This window comes from Neltuma alba, unplaced genomic scaffold (assembly GCF_004799145.2).
Source record: "Neltuma alba isolate B1F8T4 unplaced genomic scaffold, ASM479914v2 tig00012254_pilon, whole genome shotgun sequence".
In the NCBI taxonomy this organism is placed as follows: domain Eukaryota; kingdom Viridiplantae; phylum Streptophyta; class Magnoliopsida; order Fabales; family Fabaceae; genus Neltuma; species Neltuma alba.
In genome coordinates, this window is record NW_021636780.1 from 114,359 (window position 1) to 138,859 (window position 24,501).

Here is a 24,501-nt window from a genome sequence, read left to right on the forward strand (position 1 = left end):
AAATGGACGTACCAATTTTTTTATATTTTGATATTTGTTATATTTTTAAAATATTTTCTTGAAATTTTTAAAATGAAAACTCATTACCAAATGGTGAATGTTGGGCTTATTTTTGTCGTGTTTTAACTTTTAATAGATTCTGCCTATGATCTTTAGATTTGGATTTCCGAGTGCTCTTGAGTACTGGGCAGGCTTTTTCTGTTCTATAATACTAAAACGATGAGGGCATGGACATGGCCCAAAATCTGAAATGCAGATTGTCGTTTGTCGAAGGCCCACTTCAACCATTATGGTGGTAGTTACAGACCCTTCCCGGTAAGGCTGGAACGATGCTTCAAAAGTCAAAACACAAAGCTCCATTTTTTGAGTTTATGAAGCTCCGCTTTCCGTTCCTACTTTTCCAGCTTCGATTTCGTTAACTGAATTGGCTATGGCTGCCACTGCACGGAGGCTAGTCGCCTCTTCAATCCTTTATCTCAATCATATTGAAAAAATTCAATTTCAAGTCACTTCGTCGATCGCTCTGCATCACTCTGCTAGCCGTCGTCATTTTTCCGTTGCTTCGCCCGAACAATCCGGGCCTTTTCAATCAGGTAAATCTTCACTGACCCAATTCATTTAGTTTTAGGGGTGAGGGAGATAAAGCTAGCTGAAGTCAAAGAAGCTGCTTAGTTGTGAATTGTGGTCCAACATAGCTCTATTTAGTATTTAGTATGCATCTTATTTAATGTGCGTCACTTCGTTTCGCATCTATTTTATTAATTCCCGTTTGCGGTTATCTTGCTTTTCAAGATTAGGGGATGGTTCTGGACCTTGTTCTGACAAGTTTCACAAATGGCTCAATGGAGGGGGCACTTTCCACGAATCGGCTTCCATGGACTCATCTGCGGTCGTAGAGATTGGCGCTGTTGTTCATCCAAAAGCAGTTGTTGGAGCAAATGTTCATATAGGGTCTGGAACGATTGTTGGGCCTTCTGTTATAATTGGCCATTCAGCAAAAATAGGGTACGATCCATGTTTTTCCCGTTCTTTAACGATGTTTGTTAGTATTACACATTTCTATATACGAAAGGTTTCGAATTTCTGTCTAACCCTGAAATTTATGTGCTCTGCTTAAATACGTAAATGCTTTTAGCTGATCATTGATACCAAGCAGGACGCCTGTTCTGAGTGTAGAGGATTATAATTGCAAAAAGCTTTTACTGCAGGGGATTTACATGTCAAGGCTTGGACTGTAAACATATGTCGATTCAGAAAGTAGAAACTGACTTTCAAAAGCACATATTATGTTGTATTGAGCATATGCTACATCTCATTTTGTAATTTACACACTGGTAATTTGAAACATATAGGTATGGGTTATTTATGATGCAAATTTGAGAGATGGACCCTCAATGATTTCAAGAGCATGGGACTTGATATCAAGTTTGCTCTGTATTTGGAATATTTGTTGGTGATTAGTAACGAGTTGTCTGCACTTACTGGCTAACTTTGTGGTTATTGCGAAACATGGTTAGAAATTAATTTAACTTGTTGTTGGTGTTAGTCTTCATCATTTTATTATTGGTATCTAGTGCATCCTTTCTATTACATGCTATGTTTATAATTTGAATGTACATCTCATCAGATTAAATTCTGCCAAATGTCTAGAATTTTGGATTTGTGCTCAAGCGGTTTTAATTAAACTGCTGTTCTTTTTCAGGTATAATGTTGCTCTGAGTAATTGCCAGGTCGGCAATTTGTGTGTATTTCACAATGGAGTCTGCATTGGTCAAGACGGTAAAGCTGAACAACTACCCTTGCTTGTCTTCTAGACTTTTATATACTTTGATAAAGAAAAGAATTCCTATCACTAACTCACTACATAGCCTGAAGCAAGTACAATATTAGTAAGACCATGAGCCTCACCCTTTTCTCCTTATTATGAATATTATTAAATAACTTATCTTTGCGCCTTTAAATCAACTAATTTGATACTAGAAATGTATTTTATGGAATTCATTCTTTTCTGATAAGCTTAATGTAAGTGCTGCAGGGTTTGGATTTTATGTAGATGGTAGTGGTAATGTGATAAAGAAGCCTCAGGTTGGTAATCTTTCTTCATTTACTTTGATGTCAAACTCTAGTTCTTTGTTGTCTTATTTCAACTTTCTTCTTTGACATATGCACTGTCCTTAAAAAGGTGGATTGTAAAGAATGACCGATATCATCAGCCTTGTGCTTTTGAGCTTAGGATTTTTAAATACCTCATACACTTCTGAACACTCATGTTACCAATTTTTTAATATAAAGATTACTTCTAGACCTTGTTTAACACAAAATATCAATACTGTGATTCATTAGAAGTTGCTTATAAATGCACAAATAATCTCAGGGATCTTTATATGTTTCTGTGATGTACTTTTTTTATGTTATATGGGCATATATAATTTTAAATTGGTTACATTTGGTTTGGATTAACCGTAATTGCATTTCTTGCTTAAATATGTAGATGTTGAATGTCATAATAGGGGCACATGTGGAAATTGGTGCAAATACATGCATTGATCGGGGCAGGTAAGGATTTGATTGCTTCATGCCTATCTTTCTTTTCAAATATATGTATAAATATACACACACACACACACATATATTCTAGTTTGATTTTCTTTTGGGACTTGTGAGCTTTAGAAGACTCAATATTTATGCTAGTGACTGATCAATTATGCAGTTGGAGAGATACAACCATTGGGGATCATACAAAGTTGGATAATTTGGTACAGGTTAGCATCTAACTTTTGTATGATTAAGTATACCGTTACTGGGAATTCTTTTTCTCTCTGTCCTAATTGTTTCTGCAGATTGGTCATAATGTAGTTATTGGGAAGAATTGTATGATTTGTGGGCAAGTAGGTATTGCAGGTTCAGCAACGTATGTTATCACAACTCCTTTTCTTAAAGATCGTTGTTTTTAATAAATCAGATTGATGCTTATGGTCAAATTCGTATTCAAAATAATTCATGCTGAAGCTTTTGAATTTTTCAATAGTTACATCTTTGTCTGGTATGCTATCCTTCAGCATAGGTGATTATGTGACTATGGGGGGAAGAGTAGCTGTGCGAGATCATGTTTCCATTGTATCAAAGGTATTTATTAGCTTATCTAATCTTGCAAGGTTTTAGCCTTTTGTGGCCTTGGTGCCTTCAGAATGGCTAGTGAATGTATAATAAATGGACCCGCTGAGTGCGCCTTATGAGATAAATAATACTGAACTAGATTTAGAAAGGCTGCATTTTTTTTTTTCCCAGTGGTACAAAATTAAGAACAGGCTTGAAAAACATTGGAAATATACAGATATATTGGTTAATCTGAAGTTTTTAAACCCCTCAATACATTTTATCTCTGGAAGTTAAGGGGAAATTGTTTGCAGCATAGCTGGTTCCCAGAACAACCTAGAACAACGACAACTTAGAAATTAGAATTATTTAATTGCTGTATTACCTATTGATAAACAGCGAATCTGTTTGAATGTAAATATCTTTTGCTATGGTACTTTTTTTACACTGAAAACTGGAAGTTGGGGTTGAGGATATATCTGATCATCGATCGTATGGCACTTCCAGGTTCGGCTTGCAGCTACTAGTTGTGTCACCAAGGACATCCAAGAGCCTGGGGATTATGGTGGTTTCCCTGCTGTAAGGAATTTATTCTGTCCTTTTACCTTTTGTCTTTTCTTTCAAAATATTAGGACATTTTCGTCCGAGATATGATTAATTTTATTATTGGACATTCACACGTCTTTTGTCAGATCAATTCTTAAACTACCTCCTTTGTGTTGCCTTGCAGGTTTCCATTCACAAATGGAGGAGACAAATCGTTAGCAGCTGTAGGGCTTCAGGGAAACGGAGTCCTTAAAGTCGGTTAGATTTATCACGGTAGGCAGTGTGCAGTCGTAGGTTAAATTCAAGCATCTGTGTCATGTGCCAACTTGAGTGCCATAATTTTTTTTTTTAAATCATCTAGCAGCACAAAAATATTTAAGAAAAAAAATCTAAAATTGGTGAATCTCTCCGTTCTGTGCAATTGATGTTGGTTTTCATTCTGTATTATCTTGGTCTTGATGTGACGTTCAAAGCACTGGGGCTCTCCGTTGAAATGCCTGATACTGCGATGGTTTATCAAGTTCCATTTCTAAGTCTTGAGATTATTAACATGACTGGTTGACACAGCAACAAATGTATAACAACAAATGAAACGTAAAACACCGAATTTGGTAAGTGGCATCTGCAAAAGTTGAATTGTGGCTTTTATCACATATAGATTTTAAAAAAACATAATGATTGTGTAACCTTAGAAGAATTCTAATCACAATATATTACAAAGTTTGTGTTTTCAATCCACAGATACAGTTCAGACCCGGAAAAAAAATTCACAAATACTATGACCAAGAGGGTGTGCGCGCACACTATGGATTGGTGCATGCGCTATTAGGAAGGAATGAAAAATCTACACACAGACACATAGAGACACAGATGGGACTAGTGATCAATGCTTTATTTTGAACCTTGTGGTTTTCTTGGAGGGACTCTTGATGGGATACTTTTTCTTCTTACCCGAAAGCTTCCCACCAGGACCAATGGGCAGAGTACCTTGGAGGTTCACCCCATGAAACTTGCTCTTAATTCCCCATGTCTTATATCGAAACCTGGTCTTCAGAGCAGCCTTCAACTCAGCTGTGGCGTTCGAAATCGCATTGACCAGAGGCTTCAGAGCTCGACCGTTGGCATTAGTACTCTGAAACATACTATTGCTCTTACCAGCTCGTTGACGAAAAGAACCTATGGTTGATTGTGCCACCTGATCCTGCCCATACAGGAAACTCACAGTTATGTCATCATAGGAAATGCTAGACTCCTTGTTTGGGTTTTCAATCTCGAGGTTGTAAATGATGGTGCCATTCTGATCAGAGGACTGTGGAATGGAGACGAAGTCGATGGAGTAGGAGGGAGGTTTGGGTCTTAGGGCCAGCCATAGGATGAAAGCAAGTAGACCCAAGAGGCCTATAAATTCAAGCAGCCAAACGTAGAAGTTCTTTGGTTCGCACATTATTTAATTCTCAAGATTTGGAGCGCAATGGGGTGGAACCTGATATGAGAGGATTCATTAGCTTTCTCAAAATAATGGCTGCATGGAGGCAGCAGGAATTTCTCTGGCGCCGATGCCTTGTTACGAACAAGTGGGGAAAGAATTTGTACCTTTGCTTGTGACCAAGGCGATCGTATTGATTCGAAACGCGTAAACCAAAATATGCATAGAAAATTTCGGTTTTTGATCCTCTTAAAATCCTTTTTTTTCTTTTTTTTCCCTCAGTATCTGATCTCTACCATTGGATCAAATAGTGAATGGTTTAGATTTCATATTTTATAAAATTATTATTATAACGTTACATAAATAGGAGAGAAAAAGTAGATATCTACTTTTTAAAATATTAAATCTAAACCATTTATTGTTTAATCCAATAGTGGAGATTAGACACTAAGAAAAAAAGACGAAAGAAGGATTCTGAAAAGATCCAAACCCGAAAATCTCAAACTCCAAGTCAAGTGCAGCTCTCAGCTTCTCATGTTACTTGTTAACTCCATAATCACTACCTCAAATCCTAATTATAAAATCTATAAACTAAATATTATAATTAGGACTGAAGATAGTATATGCCTTGCAATGTTGGTGTTAGCAGCTGAGTGTTGCCAAATTCAACCAAGGTGGCGACATAGAAGTTAAAACTTTTTCTGATGAGCGAGGGTTTATGGATTTAATTTTATAAGTAACCTCAGACTATTAGTATTTGTCTCTCTAATTATAGTGATGTCTTTTGTTTTCCAATCTGGTACTGAAATACATTTTTCTTTTTAATTTTTTCTTGTTAAAATGACAAATTATTTGCCACTTTTTGGTCTTGTTATGACTATATTATGTGAACAAATTTTAGTTTCAATCAGATGATATGTTAAAGGACATCATTTTGTTGTATTACTATTATACTGAATGTTAATGCCGAAGCAAATAGTTGTGTACGCAAAACGAAGATCCCACATTGGTCCTCTTTCTCATATGTTTCAACTTAATTTATTAATTAATTTTATAAATATGTGCTTTAAATTAATTTATTTCATAATTTTCCTCTAGGTTAATATTATCGAACTGGCCGACTGAATGAATGTTAAAACTATATTCAAAATTAATAAAAATACTACAGTTATGATTGTGAACTGGCTGGTCAAAAAAATGATTGTGAATTGCAATGCAAAGTTTATATTTTTTATGCTCATAATTAATTGCATATAATGTAAAGAGATAAATAAAATTATAAGATTAATATGGAAACAAGCGAACCTTATTAAATTTTATTTGAATAATTTATTATAGGATTGTATAAAAATTTAATTAAAAAAATATAAACGAGAGTGAAAAAATAAATCAGAGCACTCCCCGGTCACTTGAAAGAGAAGTAAACGGGACATCTCTTGTCCCTGTAAGCATCTAAGAGGGAGCCATCGGGGCCCACAGCCACGTCACAGTTGGCATGCATCCGATGGTGCTTGCTTTCCCACATCGATATTTTGGATGCTATCTTGGCCGTCAGATCTAAACGGAACACCACGGTCCCTTTCGCCCTCTCATCGCCCAGCATTTCCTTCCACCGCTCACTACTCAGCTTTAACGTGGGCCCCCTCAGAACGCCGTCAACCACCGTCGTCTTCTTTGGCTGCTGGTAGAACGGACGAAGTAACGGCGTCGACCCGATGTTGTGGTCCCGATAATAAACCGTCCCGTTCATATTCTCGTAATAAATCCCTATATTCTGGTTGGAGTTTCGGGTGGTGAGATTAAAATTTATCCGAGCATTGTTGAACTTGGATTCTGGGTTCAGACCCGATATGGAAAACCCATGGACATGAACTCTAGGACGATGAGGGCGAAGGCTTATCCAGAGAACGAAGGTGATGATGGCAATAACGACGAGGAAACTCAAGAAAGTGGCGCATATGACTTTGGAGACTCGAGTGGTGAGGCTGTCACGAACACGCCGGACGTAGTAGCGGGCGGTGTGGCGGCGACCGAAGGGTTTCGGGTGGGGTGGGGTACGGATCGGAATGCCGTCACGGCCTTGCATGGTGGTTTATGGAAATTTGAATGGGAAGAAGAGAGGGTTTTATGGAATGAGAATGAATGGGTGAGGGTGACGCAGAGAACTGTGAAGAGAAGGGTAGGAGTGTTTGATGGAGAAAGAAAAGAATAATGCTTGCCAAAATTCATCTTGTTGGGTTAGATTGGTAATTAAGCCTTTTAATTTCTGAAGTTGTGAGAGATGCTTTCTGATTGAGTGTGGTGAATGGTTTTTAATCTGACTGCTTTTGGGTTCATCACATAACTTGCCAACGTAGGTGAAGCAAGAATAATGGAGCCACTCTCTCACATTGACAGCTGCCAGAGCACGTAACGTTCATAATATTGCATGTGCAGCGTTTTCTTCTTCCTCTCGGTTTAAAATTATGGCCATTTCAAACCAACAGTATTTTCTAGAGAGAAAGGTGTTTTGAGTTCGAATCTGAATGCAAAAGATGTTTTGATACTTTTTTCTGTTACAAAAAATGTTTGGGCTTCAGGAATTTACCAGGATTAGAAAGAACTTACAAAAATACTCACAAATCACTTACCAATAAGATTCTCATATCGGTAGTGAGATTCAAACTCATTACATTATGAGTTATAAGTCAATTTCTTACTAATTAGATCAATTCTTATTGACAATGCTTGGACAAAATTATTTCCAATTGAGCTCCACTGAATGTGATCATGGGCTCTTTCTTTTTAGTGAAATGAAATCACTTGGAGGCCCTGTAATAGCATATTATCCGCATTCCACATTTCCACACCGTCAAATTGGATTTTGGGCCTACTGACTAAACTTTGCTTACCTACTCAGTCAAATGGGCCCAATCACATTCTGAGTATTGGAATATTGGCCCCAAAAAGGGCATTGGCTGCAGGAATGAGTATCCTTTCCAGGCAATGCAAAACAATATTGGGAGTGCTCCTTAAAGGACTGTGGAAATTGTACCCAAGGTTAAAAAAAAAAAAAGATGACTATGGAAAATACATATCTTCACACAAAATCGTTGATCATGATTGATTATAATTAAGTACAGTTTTGGTTGAATTATTTGATAGATTAAGTGTAAATTTGAGCTTACTACCGCTTATCCTCACTGCTCAAGGAACTGTCCGCTATATTTTTTATACTCTGAAGCTTTTAATATAGGGCCACCGTGAATTAGCAGCCATGATTTCAAGAATCTAATGAAGTCTTTTTCGATGATTACCCAAATCTTTACCACCAGGAAAGCGAAAGCACGGATCAGAAAGACGTGGTCCTTATCATCAATTAGCAGAAAATATACTCCTTGTCCTCATTATAAAGCATCTCTAATCACCTTATTGGGACCAAAAGCATCTGGTTGAGTTATTAACTTTGTTTAAAAATGAAATAAATTATTTATTTTATTTTACCCACCGATATCTAAATAGAAAATTTTTAAATTTACATTACATTATTCTCTCTGGTAACTAATGACTTTGAACATAGATTATATTAAAAAAACTTAAGTAATATCTCATCAAGTACTCCGTGAAGTCTCTTCAAAGTGCATTATAACAAGAAAAGTATGTAAATCCCTGTATGCCGAGTTGAGGGTGAAATATAGTTAACTAATGAGCAGCAGAAGGATACAAAAAGTAATAGTCCCCCATAAACGTGTTGGTTGGAATGAAGTGCAGGTGAAGCCAAACACATAGTTTTCAGTGCCCTACGTGAGGAGCTCGTGACGAAATATTGCAGAGTGCCGATTTATGCTTATTTCTCTTTTCTCTATCACACTGAATGCGAAAGGTTTGGGTGATAAGGATGTTGTTCCCAGTTTTTGATGAGGATAACCCCAATGGTTGGCTCCAGCTTCACTGTGCAACAATGCAAAGACGAAACCTCTATTCCCAACTGATATGCTTCGTATGTAAGCCACATAAAACCGCTTTGGCTCTTTCTTCTAGTATGGTGTAAAGACAATATGGTCGACAAATTATAATATGACGAAAGCAAACGAATTTATGTGGCAAACACCAAAATATCCATGATATTTAATTTATCTTTTGTTTTCCTTGTTTCAAGAAAATACCAATAAATTAATACTGGCCCATGCATGTTTAATTAGCTAGTTATAACCCTAAAGATATTATAAAATAAGGAATAATGAAACAAGGTGGGGTGTGATTACAAATCATGAAGTGGCTTTTGCTTCCAAGTTTGGGTTTTGGTTGGGGTGTGTGTGTGTGTGTAATAATCTTAATTTTGAGGGTTGAAGCCGTCCCACCCAATAATGAGGCGAATATTCTCTAAAGCACTCTTGTGTTTGGCCTCATATATATGGCCAATAACGTCAAAGCGTGTGTCTAAATTCGGCTAACATGCTCATGATGGCGCACAGTGCCCTTTCAATATAATATACTAAGAGTTTGACACCTCAACTATATATATATATTATATATATATGTGTTGAACAATAAAATATAAGAAACACATAAATAAACATACCTATTATATTTTTACAATTAGCTATATATATGTATATAACTTTTGATTTTAATATAGGAACAACAATTTGTGGGGTGGTGGTCAATCTATTGCAAGCTAAATGATGCAGAAAAGCAAGCTTGCTATGATTACATCCCCACCAACCGCTTTTTCCCTTTGGTTTGCGTATCTTTTGTGTGCTATTCACCAAACCTATTGAAGATGTTGTCATTTTTGTTTTCTCTTGCTCTTGGGACCTTCTTTTACAAATTGTTCAACTCAATGTAAAAAGACCAGGGCCATAAAAAGACGATGAGTAGCACCCAACCTCAAAACCTCCCTGGATTTAGGTCGGTATCTTAGTTTTGATACCATCTTTTTTTAGCTGTTTTCACAAACTAGATAACTTTAATTTATTTTCTATTGAGTTGTCACCAATTTGATTAGTTGTTGTTGCGTCGTCGTTATTGTGTGTGTTTTTTTAGGTTTATGTTTGTAAGTTATAATTGATGATTAAAGTAAAGAAATTGTGAGTGTTTAGTTCAATTAATTTATATCTATTTACAAATTTAATAATTTCTCAAATTTTAATAAAGTGATTAACAATACGTATTACTTTTCTGGTGCTACTTATAAGTCACTTCCAACATATTTTATATAGACCAATAAAAACCTAAAAATTTATTAGAAGAATTACAATCAAGTTTCAAGAAAGGGAAATAATTACTAAAATGTTCCAATAACAATCTAAGCAACCTATAATAACAAGTTCTAAAATAGAGAATGTCAATCTCTAAGACTTATTTTGTAATTTTTTTTCTTTGGAACCTCATTGTAATTCTTCCAACTTTATTAATTTTCATTTAAAATTCAATAACTTTCTAACTTTGTCTCTATTTAATATATACTATATCATATGAGAATAAAGTCAACACAATAATAAATAAAAGGTAAAATTATAAATTAAGATTAAAAATTTTCTTCTCTTTCTATCTTATAAATACGACCAGATGAGTATGTTTGTTCTCGAGCATTCAAAATAAATGTTATTAGTGGAATAAAATATTTATTATTGGTTAAGATCAAACAAGTTAGATTATCTCATGGTACAAAACTTTACAATGACAATTTTTTATTAACAAGGTATATATATAAGTGGTTATTTAAGAATAACGAAAGCCAAAAAAAAAAAAATTGATTCTACTGCGCTATTGGTTATGAGATAATATACCTTTTATTAAGAAATAATTTATGGTTGTTATTATATCAAGTGTCGTTGAAGTTGGGAGACAAAATTCTTAGTGGTGAGAATGTGGTCACGTCATGACGATAACTATTAACCAATATTTATCTATGGCACTGAAGTAATACTGGAGTTTGAATTTTAATGGAAGGCACAGTTTCTTTCTTTTTCTTTTTTTTTTTTGGTTGGGAAAGTGGTCAAGAAGATTTGTGGTGGAATTTGAACCGGCCAAATTACACGCCAATTAATAATAAGGCAAGCATGATCTTATTTTATATTGTTGTCCATAATGCTTGATACTTTGATGGTCTGAACAAATACCTTTTTAGGTTCTTAATACTTCTTGTTATTCTATATAAAATAAAATTTTTGAGATAGGCTCAATCCTATTTATAAGATACACTTAAATGATGTCTGAAATTTTAACCAATCTTTTTCATTTTCCATTAGCTACAGGTTATGGTATATCACTGCATTAATTACCTACCTTTTTCACTTTCTCTATAAAATAAGGGTAATTTTCAAAATAAAATGTATTTTTACATATTTATTATTTTTAATCAATTTTAAACAATTTTTTATCTATATAATTCAATTCTTTGTCTGGAGGGAGTAATTATTAACTGTTTATATATAAAATGCATGAGCATATATAATAAGGCTGAGATGTGATGAAAACTTTTGCATGTGTGTATGCATATGGAAGGTTGTGGGTGTGAATATAGAGAAGTAGAAGACAAGAGGAAGTGGATTATTTTGTGTAAACCATCATTATTTCTTCTCCCTCCTTAATTATAATTAAATTGTACTTTCTTCGCTCTTTTTGTTTCTTCCCATTACAAAATCTAATTTTATATATTAATAATTGCGGCCGGCCTGCATTACTTTTCTGAAAGGCATATTGATTAAACTACATACACATGATCGCACTAAAACAGAGATTATTATAGTATGGACCCCCTCTAATCTCTAATATAAAGTGTGCAGTGTTTCATTTAAAAAAAAGGGGGGGGGGAGGTGTGTCCTTTATATTTATTTTGGTTAATATAATTTTTGATCTTTCAAATTTGTTCTCATTTTGGTTTTAGTCCATCAAGTTTCAAACTATAGGTTTTAGTCTCTCAAAAAGCAAAATAATCCATATTTTTATTGGGACCAGTATTTTAAATAAAAAAAACTTGATAGATCAAAACCTATGATTTAAAATTTCAAGGACTAAAATCAAAATAAAAACAAATTTGAAGGACTAAAGTTTATATTAACCCTAACTAAAATTACAATAAAAAAAGGGGGGGGGGGCTAGGCAGTCTTCATATATAACCACGGATGGTGTACATGTGTGTGTGTGTGTTTATTCTCTCATGTATAGACCACAAACACGTTTTGCTTCTAAATTAAGACAAGATACAAGATTATTTTTTTATGACTAAAGAGAATTTTTCGTGGACAGCAAAGATTAATCTCGAGCATTGATTTGATATCGGATGGTAAACTATGCTCAATTAGATTTGATTTATGGACAGAATTTTAATTTTCGAAAAAAAAAAGTGAATTCTTGACTCCTTCTTCAACGGCCATATATTAATTTTTATTAAGTTCTATTTGGGAATAAATATGAATGAAGTATCAGTTCAACATGACTTGAATATATATCTTAAAAATAGCACAAATATTTCTTAATATTCCATCTAATAATAAATTTTGGAATATGGGAATATGAGACTGTACATATATAGCTACTGTGTTCACACACACATTCTTCCACATTCTCCCCCACGTAACTCTATCATCAGCTAGCTGGATTCTAAAAGTTATCTCCACCACATAATTTATGTTAGTGTAACATCTGAAATGCAAAGTGTAGCTGAAAACACTATGGTAGCGTTCTAAAATGTCATTTTTTAAAATTATACATGAAAATTTTTGTGACAAATTTTAAGTATATATAAATCATAATAAATAGAAGGTCATCAAATTTTCATTATTGTCAATAAATATTAACATGACTTTTTTGCAAGGTACTGAAAATGGAACCACTCAACAAACCGGTTGTTAGTGAGTTATATTGGGATTAACTCAAGATTAAACTGGTGATGATGAGAGAAAGTAAGAACCAAAGAACTGAAGCAGCATCCTTCCCACCACCCCCCAGGGAAAAAAAACACACAGTCATTTTGTGCCTATAATAGTCTTCTTTTGAAAAAATAATCTGGGTAATCCACTCAACCCAACGAGTTATCTCAAGTCAACTCTAGGATACTCTAGACACATCAGGTTATTTTCTCTGGGTTAACTTTTCAACCATACCGAACTAGTTTCTGAATAAACCGTTGGGACTAAAACAAAGAAGTAGATATGTAGGAAGATAAGGAGATGAAGAAGTTGTGAAGTGAGAATTAAAAGCGTGGGAGAATGAGTTGTGATGAAAAGGAGAGAGAATTGACAAGTGAGGAACAAAAGGACAAAGCAATGTGAAAGATGAATAAAGTGAACTATGAACATTGGATTTACTTATATTATTAGAAGCAAACATACAAAACACACAGAACCATCATCACATGTATGTGATGGATAGATCATGAGCTCCTTCATATATATATATATATATATATATATATATATATATATAATATCTCCTCGTTCCACGACTCTACGCCCTTGAATATGCTTTCAGAGTCTTTAGTTGGCAACTTGCCCTTGTATTTCTACATAGATCTGAAAGCTACACTGCCTTCATGTAATGCTATTTGTCATAATTTTCTAGGTTTTGTATTCTGCGTTTATATTCTAGGCATTACTATATATGGGTGTCCATCATATAGTGTCCTTTCATAGTTACTATTTATAATAATTCATCAAATGATTGAGCCTTCTCATTTCTACTTGTCTGGCTCAATAATTTTTTCGGGATTAACTGAATGCTCACTTGCACCAAAAAAAAAAAAGCATTTCTTTACAGCAATTAAAAAGCACTACAATAAGGGTAAACCGATATAAAAAGTCTTGAACTTTTAATATCAATTGGTATAATTATGATAGTGAGGAGCTTAGTCCCTCCGCATATGGCTTTGGCATGATACACCTTTATATCATACTCCTCTAATCCTAAATATAAGACTCTTTTTATAGTGTAATTTACACTAGAAAAAGGGTTTTATATTTAGAACCGGAGTAGTATTATATTATATTAGTATTTTGAATATAATTAATTGCCTGATCAGTAGGTCTTAAGTAGTTGTAACTGAAGATCACAAGGATTGCTTACTGATGCATCCTTTGACTTAATAATGAGACTTGGGATAAATATATCGTCGTTGTTTCACGAGGAAAACAAATAATCATATCATATTCAAGAGCATAGCTACGTGATGATTTAACGAGCTTTACTCATCGGTCAGCTAATTAATTTTACTTGGGATTGTTGTATGTGTTTAATATACATCTTCAAGCCAGAAATGATATATCTGTAACTATATATGATTATAATTAACCATAATTTTATTTGAAGATCGATCATAACTAATTAATGATGGTCAAAGAGAGTCAGCCGGGTTCGGATTCTTTAACCATTTGCGCCAACTCATATGCGTACTCACGTTTTCATAATTACAAGGATGTGCTGATCTTTATTTAATTACACGTCCCTAGCTCAAAATCCATACATGAATTAAATCCTCGTATGACGACCTCCTGTTTTTAATATAAGAGCTAGTTTAATATTTAGTTTGGTCCTAAATATATTATCTCAATCCACTTTGTCTCTCATATTTATCTTTTTTTTTAATAGTCTTTATAATAGTTACATATATTAAATATTTCATCAAATTGTAATTCTAGCTAATATATATTATTAGTAAAGATATTTTAAGGAAAACAACACTTATTTATTAGAAATAACTAATTTAACTATTTTTTTATTTTATTCAAATTAGTCAATTAGCTCTTATATTAAGTAATGAAGGTGGTATTTAATTTGTAAAGTAAGTTTGAAAAAAGTAGTGTTATATATATATATATATATATATATATATATATATATATATTTAAATCCTTATTGCGAAAGGTTCTTCCAAAAGTTTCACGTCCCGATGGAAATAAGCCAATCATCAGTTAAGAATATTTCTAGGCCAAAAATCTTTGATGTTGGAGGTTTTTTGTTTTTTTTTTTCCGCAGTTTGAAATTTTAAGTGAATCATATTGATCTCTCAGGTTTCTATAATTGAAATTTTCTCAAGTTAGGTAACCTTTGTGCCTTTCCTTTCCTCTGACCACTCAACTGTCAACATTGAATTTCTTTTGGTTAGATGAAAAAAATGATGGTAGGTTTTTGGAGTAAGCATGAAGATTAACTTTCTTTATAGCGATATAAACATATATATATCTATCTATTTGAATAGATCATGAATAGTACCGTACGTGTAACTAACATATTATCTATTTGAAATTATTTCTGAATAATCATCTATTTTTAAGGTAACAGATACTTACTATATATATATTCAGAAATTTAACAAACCTAAAACGTTATTATTGCTTGAATAATGACAATATATAAAAACTTTTATGCTTTATTAGCAAACACGCTGCTTATAATCTGCTGTGTGAAACTTTGAAGTTCTCATTTATATTATAAATTATACAATACTTTTTTTGGAAAAACAATTAAAAAATACTTGTTAAATTTTAAAATGTTAAATAGGTGATTCTGACATCTCAAAATTATCATAAGAATGATCAGCATAATCTATTTATTTTTTTTGAAATTCAACAAGTGTTTTTTTTTGTCATTTTCCTATTTTTCCCAATTTATTTTTTTTGGGCCCAATTTAAACGTAATTAACGAGTGGGGGTATTTGCAAGTCGCGGCTATATACACATTCACACTGTTAAAAGTATGCACATTTCAGAAGATGGTGGGGTCTGCATCTGCTGTTTTCTGAAAAGCTTAAGCCTACGCATTTCTATTATTTCTTTATGATCTGCACATCTATCAAATGCTATCCTACGTACTATACTAACAAAAAGTGTATCAATTATATATATATATATATATATATATAAAATTCTTTTTGATGGCATTGACCAAAAATAGGCAATTCTCAGAGTGCCTTTGTTCTCTCAGGAATCGTTCTCATAGATAATTTCAAAAAATGATTTAACTAAGGGGCAAGCGGCAAGAAAAGAATAATCTCTTAAACTTAATTAGCAGTTATATAATAGGATTAAGAAATTATGTTATTTATTGTTTATAATTAAATGGAATTCAACAAGCTACATAAGTGTGTTTATATATATATATATATATATATATTGCGGTGTCATTTTCTGATTTTTCATATAAACGCATATCAAAAACACAGAAATAAAGGGAAAATAGGGATATAAGATTGTGAGAAGTAACGATTAAGATTTGGGTGGAAAAGTCTGTAGTTCCTCGTGATACTTACTTGACGTCTTCACTAAATATACTTAGCTATTTATTTCATTTTATGTACCACAAATAAAGGAGGCGTCACATATAAATATGTAACCTCCCATTTTTGACGATGTCTATTAAATGTAATTTCTCCTATTTTCTGCTTTTTATATAAGTTGATATTATTAATGGGCACCATCATTGGCGTATTTAGTGTAAAATAATAAAGGGTTAATGGAAATGGATAATCCCCACCTTTGCTGTCAAATCGTTGACCAAAACTTGCTTCTTTGTCATCCTTGCGTGATGTTATATTATTGCTGAATTATTAGGTACGACATATATTATCAATTCGCAATGTTTCCATCAGGATACTTGATTTTCGAAAAAACACCTGTTGTTATTATTACTTTTATTATATTGATTTTGAATTCCATTATCAGTCATTCGAGCAAATGGGGTGCCTTACTACCTCTAAATAATTATTGTGGCTGCATACTCAAAACTTGCACACAAAACTGCTTGTTAATTAAGCAGGAATGATTTCTTATCAGTTGATGCAAAGGCTTTGTGGTATTATTCATTTATTTTCCTGAAAATTTCAAATAGCTTTTTCTTGTTTTTGTTATCGAAATTATCATTATCAAATGGCGTAAAAAGTAAACTAAAATTTCAATATTATAATATATAAATTATCATATAGCTGTTATTGTTCTGTCAAATTTTGTGATAATATGTTAAATTAGATTAAAGGGGAAAATATAATTTTTTGTCCCCATAATCGTTATCAATTTGGTTCAAGCTTATGTAATTTTTTAATCAAGAAATCAATTTTTGGTTATCTTGAATTAAAATTACTTCCACTACCAAACACTTTTACTGCATCACATTAGTAACAACAATATTGTCAAGAATTTTTATCAAAGCTCATAATAATTATAATGACTAATTTCATAATGAAAATTATACAAAAACGCTGACCCAAGCTGACCCGAAAGCTTTCGGAATGAAAGAATATATTTTTCTAGATTAAATTTACTAGTTTTTCTTTTTTTCAAAATCATTGACGTTTACCCACACCTGAACCCGTTATTTGAAATAGTCAGAGTGGCATCAATAAGAAATGAATTTTAAAATTACTCTTAAAGAAGATAAAAAATATTAAATAAAATATTTATTTATTTTTATTTAAGAGTTGCAAATATGAATTTCATTTTTTTCAACTTTATTAATTTATTCCTTTATTACTTTATTATATCTCATTCTATTTGTGAAAATAGAAACGGCGGGTGGAAGTAGGGGTTAAGGATAACGACGAAGGGATTAACTGGTGACTTTCGTCAGTCAATCACCTTAAAACATACTCCGGAGACGTGAGCATCTGCTAAACGTTAACTTCACGGGGACAAACCTCAACAATTCCACCATATCAATATCAATTTTTTCCTCTCTCTCTCTCACACACACACACACACAGAGTATGTACGTATGTATTATACATGTGTGTGGGCGCGTATATATATAGGCCATATGACGACCGGCTGAAATTTCCAACCCTCACTCCTGCTCTTTCTTCGTCATCTTCCTCCTTCAACTTGCTCATAGTTTCTTTTCGTATCGGTTCATCCTCCCAAGAAAAATCATCCTGGTTAATCCCACCAGAAACAGAGTAGGTATATGTCAGTTCGCCCTCGATTATACAATTTTCTCGGCAAACAAACAAGCTTCACACCGTGTTTCTCGTTGAAGCCAGCTTCTGAAACATAAAGCAGAGGAGACCCAGCTACTTTTGAAGACGAAGACCTTATCTTCTGTAAGTGGGGAAGGGTTTTCCAGAAGAACGAAGAATTTTCTGGGTTATCTTTCAGGTGGCTGTGGTTGATCCTTTTCGGTACTTGTTCCTTCGTTCTGACTTCGGTTTTTTCAGTTTCCTCCTTTGAAAGCGACGGAAATGGCGGAAATTCCAAAGTTGGTGAGTGTTCGTTTTCTGGGTTATCTCTCAATTTTCATCGCCAAAACTGTTCCATTGAATTTCTGGGTCATTCTTCATCATCCTCATAATTTCCACTCACAGATCCTTCATAACTCTGCTTTTTTCAGGACTCAGGTTCTTCGTCCTCAGAACAGAACAGGGCGAACCAGAAAATCTCAGTTTCAGATCACATGGACGCCTTTCAATACACACCCGAGAAATCTGATAACTTTGTGATTGACATGGACGCCTTCCCTTCCGCCATCAATAAAGATAACCATCCCAATTCCAGAATTACAGTAAGCTTTTTTCTTCTTTCGATTAATTTAATTCATACTTTACCACTTTTTCCTTCGAATCTATCCATTACTATCTATAATTTGAAACTGTCAATCCCAAGTTTTTTTTTAATGAAAAAATAATTTCTTAATTCTTCACCATAAATTAAAACTTGGCTCAGATAACACGGCGTTGCTTTCAGCTTGTCATCAACTTCCATTAAAGTTTACGGCCATTGCAACAGAATGTCTTTCTCAAGCTTTATTACTCTCTCTTCAGACTCTATCCCTTTTCTCAATTTAAAATTAATGAAACGTTGAAATTAGAGCAGCCTTTTAATTAATTAAACCGTCTTTCACTTTGTGTAACTCCTACTTAACCCCTCCCCAACATGCCCCTTACTGTACTTTTTCGGCCACTGTAGCATTTTTCAATATCCAAAGCAATTAATTGTTATTCTCTTATGTGTTCTTGTGGGGGAAAAAAAATAACAAAGGCAATTACTTTAAGTTTCATAATTTAACCAGACACCTAATAGGTTGAACTTGGTTCCAGTTTAGATCTTTTTGGCCAGGGCCACTATTAGTTTAGAAAAAATTTGTCTTTATTTTAAAAAAGCAAAAAATAGTTGCAGAGGAACCTTTCCAGGAAAGGATCTCAGCGTGGGGGCGACAAGAAGATCAATGGCAGTGCTGCCCTTCATGATAGGGATAGTGTCCCTACAACAGGCTCACCTAAAGGTACCACTGCCCTTTACAAAAATATACGCAAAATCATTTATTGTTTTCTTCCTTTTTTTTTAAAAAGACGAAATCGCATCTTGTAGATGGCCATAAAATTATAATATCACCATACCTTAGCTTAGGTCCGTGTACGGTGATGTGTAATAATAATAAATTAAATATTAGTAAATATTAATATTAATATTTTCCATCACCAACCTGTAATTGTGTGTCAGCCCCATGGTGGTGTCTCCTTAGTGTCAGGTCTCATCTTGTTGTTAATGTTAATGATTCTGATCTTATTATTATACTTATAATTATTATTATTATAAGCCATAATCCCAGATCCACCATGGTTCTAGGAAACGACATTCAAACATGGTTGGTAATCATATACTCATCTATTCATAAATAAGAATTTTCATTAACTTGTTTGTACTTAAAAGATGATTTGTGCATCAACCCCTTTTACCACTTTATTAAGTAAGATTTACTTGTTACCATAGCGTGGAAGAAACTGATTTGATGTAAAACCAACCACCTCGGTATTCAAGTGATGGGAAAATTAGTTGAAGCGTCCAACCAACACGAAACCTACCTTTCACAGTGGAACTATCTTATTACCCCTTTTCTAATAAATTAAATTTATTTGAAAATCACTCATAGCAAAACAGGAAATGCCAACAAATCCTTTGATAAGTATATTTGAAAACTGATCTGTTAACAAGAAGTTGACCCATCTCTGGTAAAGATACGAGATTTTTTGGAAATAAGAATCTTATTAATGAATAATATGGAAATACTTCAGTAAACGCTTTGAGTCTTACTGTAATCTTGATGAATCTCTTATACTAGACTCAAATTATATTGGGGAAAAGAACCTAATACTTTGCAACTTTTATATACATGTAGTATCATTTAGGTTCTTCCCACTTTAATGGGAGACTTTCCCTAATATTCCCAAGTAAATCCTCCTAGTTTGGTAGGGGTACAGATTATAAGGGTGTATTTGTACCATGATAATACCCCTGAGTGGGGCCACGAGAATTGGCTATGGCAGAGACTTGAACAAGCTTGCGAACCAACAAATTTGTTGCATTAATGTTGGGGTACGGTATCATTGATCTGCAGCTACTCTGATGGGGTCTTGCACGCCTGAAAAGCCCGGGATGGTGACCGTAGGGTCCACTGATCACTCCACCAATTCACAGGTCCATCATCAGATTACCATCACAACCAGCAATATCAGTACCACCGCCGCAGCCGCCACGGCCATTGAAAGCAAAGGAGTATCCCGGCGAAACAGTTTCAAGAGGCCTTCTTTCCGGATCCTCGATCCTAGGAGGGTTCTTCTGTTCTTCGCCACCTTGTAAGATATATATGATACAGCTCCATTCATGGCCTCGTCTGTTATATTCCCTTCAATTCCTAATGTCTGGTTCTGCTTTTAACACAGGTCAAGCATGGGAACTATGTTGTTGATATACTTCACCCTTGCAATCGGCAAGCAAAGTGATGAAAATGGGGTTGATTGGCAGCAATGAGATAACCGGAGGACCATGCATCTGAAGTGAAGATATATAAGTTAGAAACCAAGGATTGAACATTTACAATACAAGTTTCACGGAAGGATAGAAATTCTCAGAAGTCCTAGTTAACAACCAGCCAGTACTAGGAGCCAATAAAAACAAATCAAAACGGGTGCTTCAGTGATAGTGGAACTCATTGCCTCCCTGAACACTCGGTTTAACAGGTTTTCGTTGCTTCATTCTACAGCCAAATGATACATTATGTGTATCTAAAAATTTTCTTGCAGAAGAATTGCAGCTTAAGGAAGAAGAGGAAATCAGTTCACCGAAGATAGAACTGCTGGCGTTTATAAGCCGATGAAATTTCTACAACCTTCTTGACGTCAAAATCAGTTACTTAGGGATTCAACTCTTTGGCGAATTCATGATGTCATTGCAAAGTCATACTCACTTCCACTTAGAGGAATGGGAAACAACAGAAGACGTGAAACAGAATCCACTTAGAAATATGTCGTGTTTTTTAGTATTGCACGGCTCAGTGAAGGATTAGAGTGTCACTGTTCTCCTCTCCCTGGCCACTTTATTTAGCCTTGCTTTTTCCTTCCTTGGATCATGCTGTTCTGTTCTTTTGTATTTGGTTCTTACATGCAATCCTAATCGTAGGTGCAATTTTGAGCTTGTAACTTTCATGTGAGCAAATAAACAAAAGAGTTGAGAACCAAATTATGTTTGTGACAGCCATAATCAGGTGTTTGCGTAGACAGGAGGCATGAACGCGCGTGTTCGGGAGCTATTAACTTTTTGTAAGAAGTAGGGCAGTCCACGATTGCCTTTCCCGGGACAAAGAATGTTCTTTTGTCTATGGACGCTTTCAGTACTGTCATAGGTTAGGTATGAAAGATCAGAGTTACTTTGAGCAATTTCAGATGCGAAGTGTTAGGTACGGAATACTACCAACCCTGCGTGCACTAGACACTACTGATCAAGAATTCGTAAGAGGTTATTCAAAAACCTCACGATATAATTTGACAGGTACTGCCAATAAGATGGGCCATAATAAAGACAATCGATGTCCAAAATTACATCCACTTAGAAGCTTGCTTATGCTGATGTTTTAACAGTTAGTATATGAAGCCATTGAGAAATCTTTAATTGATTTGATATAATAGCACTTCCTTCAGCTTGAAGGTTAACAAAAGCGCATTTCCCACTATCGATTAAATCCATGAGAATTTCCGCTGATGAAGAAATGCCACCAACATTCACTAATGTATGGATTTGCAGTTTCACAGTTCCCACCAGGTTCATCAAAGCAAACACCTTTTAGGTATATGCTCGGTTTCTGGGCCTATTAAGATACTATTCAACTTTTGACGTGGCAGATTAATAAGCATTCTTTGTAAGAGCAAGCATTTGTGGACCAAAACTTTAAAATTGACGGTAACATTTTACCCTCCTCTAATATACACTGATATGAAATAATGAAATTCGCATTATATAAGTATACATTACACAATATACAATTCGAGACTTCACAACTAGTGGTTTAACATCAGGCAAACAAAATTGTCACCTTTAATAGCGTTTTGAGATCCTTGGCATCATGAACTTTTGCTTCCGGTCATGGTAGAGCCTCAATATAACCGCTGCAGTTTCTTCTATTGCTTTTCCCGTCACATCTGAAGTTGGAGCAACAGATTACGGTTCTGTTAGAGACTAATTGAAAGAAATAAGAAAAAAAATCACAATAATTACTATTGTGTAATTATGATATTTTACAAATAAAAATTCATAGGAACATATAAAGAGTGAAAAGGCACAGAAATGGGAACATGATGGCACTAGATTTCTTACCAATCACTGGCCAGACAGGGTTCTCAGCAAAGAGTCTTCCCGCAAATTCCAGTTCCTGTCTAACATAATCCATCTCTGAGTAATTGCTCCTTGATTCTGGACTGAATCCCAGAGTTCTAGCCCTTGCTTTTCTTATGTTCTGCAGGACTACGGGGTTTATAGTTAAGCCAAAAACCTTGTTTACATCCACCTTAAAAAGAGTCTTTGGCATTTCCACACCCATCACAATGGGTACATTTGCCACTTTGTAACCTTTTTGTGCTAGATAAATTGATAATGGCGTCTTGCCAGTCCGCGAAACACCAGTAAGAATAATGTCAGCCTTGGCCAAATTCTGGGGACATGCCCCATCATCTTGCTTGATGGTGAATTCAACAGCTTCAATACGGCGAAAGTATTCATCAGAAAGTGGAAGCTTCCGGCCAGAAGCCCCACGGGGAAGCCCAGATGGTGAGACCCCAAGATGAGAAGAAATTTCCTCAATTATTGGACCTAATACGTCAGTGGATCGTACACCCCATAACTTGCAAGCCTGCTTAGCGTATGCAGCCATCGAAGGGTCAGCTAAAGTATACACAACCAAAGCATCTTCCTTGGCTGCCTGCTTTAAGATCTCCACTAATTTCTCCGCATCATCAATCTGACAATAATTGAGTAAAATCAGCGCAACGCGTCAACATACATTAACCTAGTTATGGTATTATTTTCATTTCCCCCCGCTTCCTCTGCCTTGAATAACTCACGTTAGCAGTTAAATTCTTGTCTAGGTGTGCACTAAGTTAGACATATAATGCAAGGTACAGGGAACCAACTTAGAAGGTGTCCAGTTTACTTCTAGTTTTTTTGGTTGTCACTTTGCAGGGCACGCTCAACCTACCACCAATCACATTACTGTTGCCCGTTGGACAACAATTGCAATTGCGTACGAGACGGCTACCCGCCCCGGGGGGGGGGGATCTAACTTTCATTTTATAAACCAAAATTCACACCCCCACCCTCCCAAGAAAACTACTTAAAAAACAAAGCCAAAAAGATTTACTTGAGACTTGCTCATTGACTAGATGACACACTTTCGCATTCACAGAATGTGATATTAGAAATGCAACACGTAACCCAAAAGGGGGGTAAATTAGCTTACTCCCAACTATTTAGTACGGCCTATGAAATGTTACCACAAACCCCAAACAGAAATTAATCGTGTTTGGAACTCAAGATTGAAGAAAATACGTAGCAAAGGAGAAGTGAAGGACAAATTACCCCAGAAAACAAGTGGGTACTGAGAGGGCATCCATGATCGACCAAGCAGTAATCAAACTGACCCAAGGCAGCGTTAACGCAGTGCTCGGCCGTCCAACCAGTTCCGTCGGAGACTATATAAATGGACTTGGACACCCTCACCTCCACGCCCTCCACAACGTCGATATCAGACGCATCTGTATCAGGAGACAGAGTGATGGGAGGTAGAGAAGCATCGGATTGGACGGTCTGAATTTGGGGAGTAGGGCGGTCTAATTTGCGACCGGAGCGAAGCGCTCGAGCTCTCGACCAGCGGTTCAGCCGAGGGCTTCCTTTTAGTTTCCGACTCGGCGGCTCCGATGCCGCTTCTGGTTCGATTTGGTTGTTGTGGCCGCACCCTCTAATTTCGAGCACGACGGCTCCCACATTTGCCCATAATTGCGAAACCGCCATCGCAACCGTTCCCATGTTGGTGAAGGTGGGAGAGCCGCGTCACATACCAAAATTATCTCATCCTCCTTTGACGTTTGTATGATTTTCTATAACAAATGTGGAGCGGTATTATTTACATAAAACCTCTTTTTGTTTCATTTTCGTTATACTACGTCCAGTCTTAGTCTTAATTATAAAAACCAGTTAACT

At 35.1% G+C, this 24,501-nt stretch overlaps 6 protein-coding genes across 7 annotated transcripts; 3 read left to right on the forward strand and 3 right to left on the reverse strand.

The window, feature by feature from the left end:
• The first annotated feature begins 389 nt into the window (after positions 1 to 389).
• On the forward strand, positions 390 to 1,652 carry LOC114725453 (probable UDP-3-O-acylglucosamine N-acyltransferase 2, mitochondrial). Its single transcript, XM_028911968.1, has 3 exons — positions 390 to 593; positions 798 to 1,005; positions 1,353 to 1,652. Exons 1-3 carry the CDS (start codon positions 431 to 433, stop codon positions 1,378 to 1,380), a joined length of 399 nt encoding a protein of 132 aa, XP_028767801.1. The 5' UTR covers positions 390 to 430; the 3' UTR covers positions 1,381 to 1,652.
• Positions 1,409 to 4,086, forward strand: LOC114725486 (probable UDP-3-O-acylglucosamine N-acyltransferase 2, mitochondrial). Its single transcript, XM_028912004.1, has 9 exons — positions 1,409 to 1,434; positions 1,703 to 1,779; positions 2,036 to 2,085; positions 2,492 to 2,556; positions 2,711 to 2,762; positions 2,841 to 2,911; positions 3,060 to 3,126; positions 3,604 to 3,675; positions 3,827 to 4,086. Exons 1-9 carry the CDS (start codon positions 1,409 to 1,411, stop codon positions 3,893 to 3,895), a joined length of 549 nt encoding a protein of 182 aa, XP_028767837.1. The 3' UTR covers positions 3,896 to 4,086.
• Positions 4,087 to 4,238: 152 nt separating this feature from the next.
• On the reverse strand, positions 4,239 to 5,791 carry LOC114725451 (NDR1/HIN1-like protein 2). The gene has a single exon (XM_028911967.1). The coding sequence runs from the start codon at positions 5,084 to 5,086 to the stop codon at positions 4,526 to 4,528; it is 561 nt and encodes a 186-aa protein (XP_028767800.1). The 5' UTR covers positions 5,087 to 5,791; the 3' UTR covers positions 4,239 to 4,525.
• Positions 5,792 to 6,473: 682 nt separating this feature from the next.
• On the reverse strand, positions 6,474 to 7,238 carry LOC114725487 (NDR1/HIN1-like protein 26). The gene has a single exon (XM_028912005.1). The coding sequence runs from the start codon at positions 7,152 to 7,154 to the stop codon at positions 6,474 to 6,476; it is 681 nt and encodes a 226-aa protein (XP_028767838.1). The 5' UTR covers positions 7,155 to 7,238.
• Positions 7,239 to 17,827: 10,589 nt separating this feature from the next.
• On the forward strand, positions 17,828 to 20,786 carry LOC114725508 (uncharacterized). Of its 2 annotated transcripts, none has more exons than XM_028912026.1 (6): positions 17,828 to 18,080; positions 18,195 to 18,239; positions 18,368 to 18,538; positions 19,147 to 19,258; positions 20,372 to 20,609; positions 20,697 to 20,786. In XM_028912026.1, exons 2-6 carry the CDS (start codon positions 18,219 to 18,221, stop codon positions 20,782 to 20,784), a joined length of 630 nt encoding a protein of 209 aa, XP_028767859.1. In that variant the 5' UTR covers positions 17,828 to 18,080; positions 18,195 to 18,218; the 3' UTR covers positions 20,785 to 20,786. The 2 variants fall into 2 exon arrangements, with proteins under 2 accessions (XP_028767859.1, XP_028767860.1); XM_028912027.1 differs by having other exon boundaries at positions 19,153 to 19,258.
• Positions 20,726 to 24,385, reverse strand: LOC114725506 (pyruvate, phosphate dikinase regulatory protein 2-like). Its single transcript, XM_028912025.1, has 4 exons — positions 23,881 to 24,385; positions 22,624 to 23,263; positions 22,343 to 22,448; positions 20,726 to 20,805 (listed from the first exon to the last, which is right to left on the reverse strand). The coding sequence occupies exons 1-3, from the start codon at positions 24,325 to 24,327 to the stop codon at positions 22,345 to 22,347; spliced, it is 1,191 nt and encodes a 396-aa protein (XP_028767858.1). The 5' UTR covers positions 24,328 to 24,385; the 3' UTR covers positions 20,726 to 20,805; positions 22,343 to 22,344.
• Positions 24,386 to 24,501: the final 116 nt, after the last annotated feature.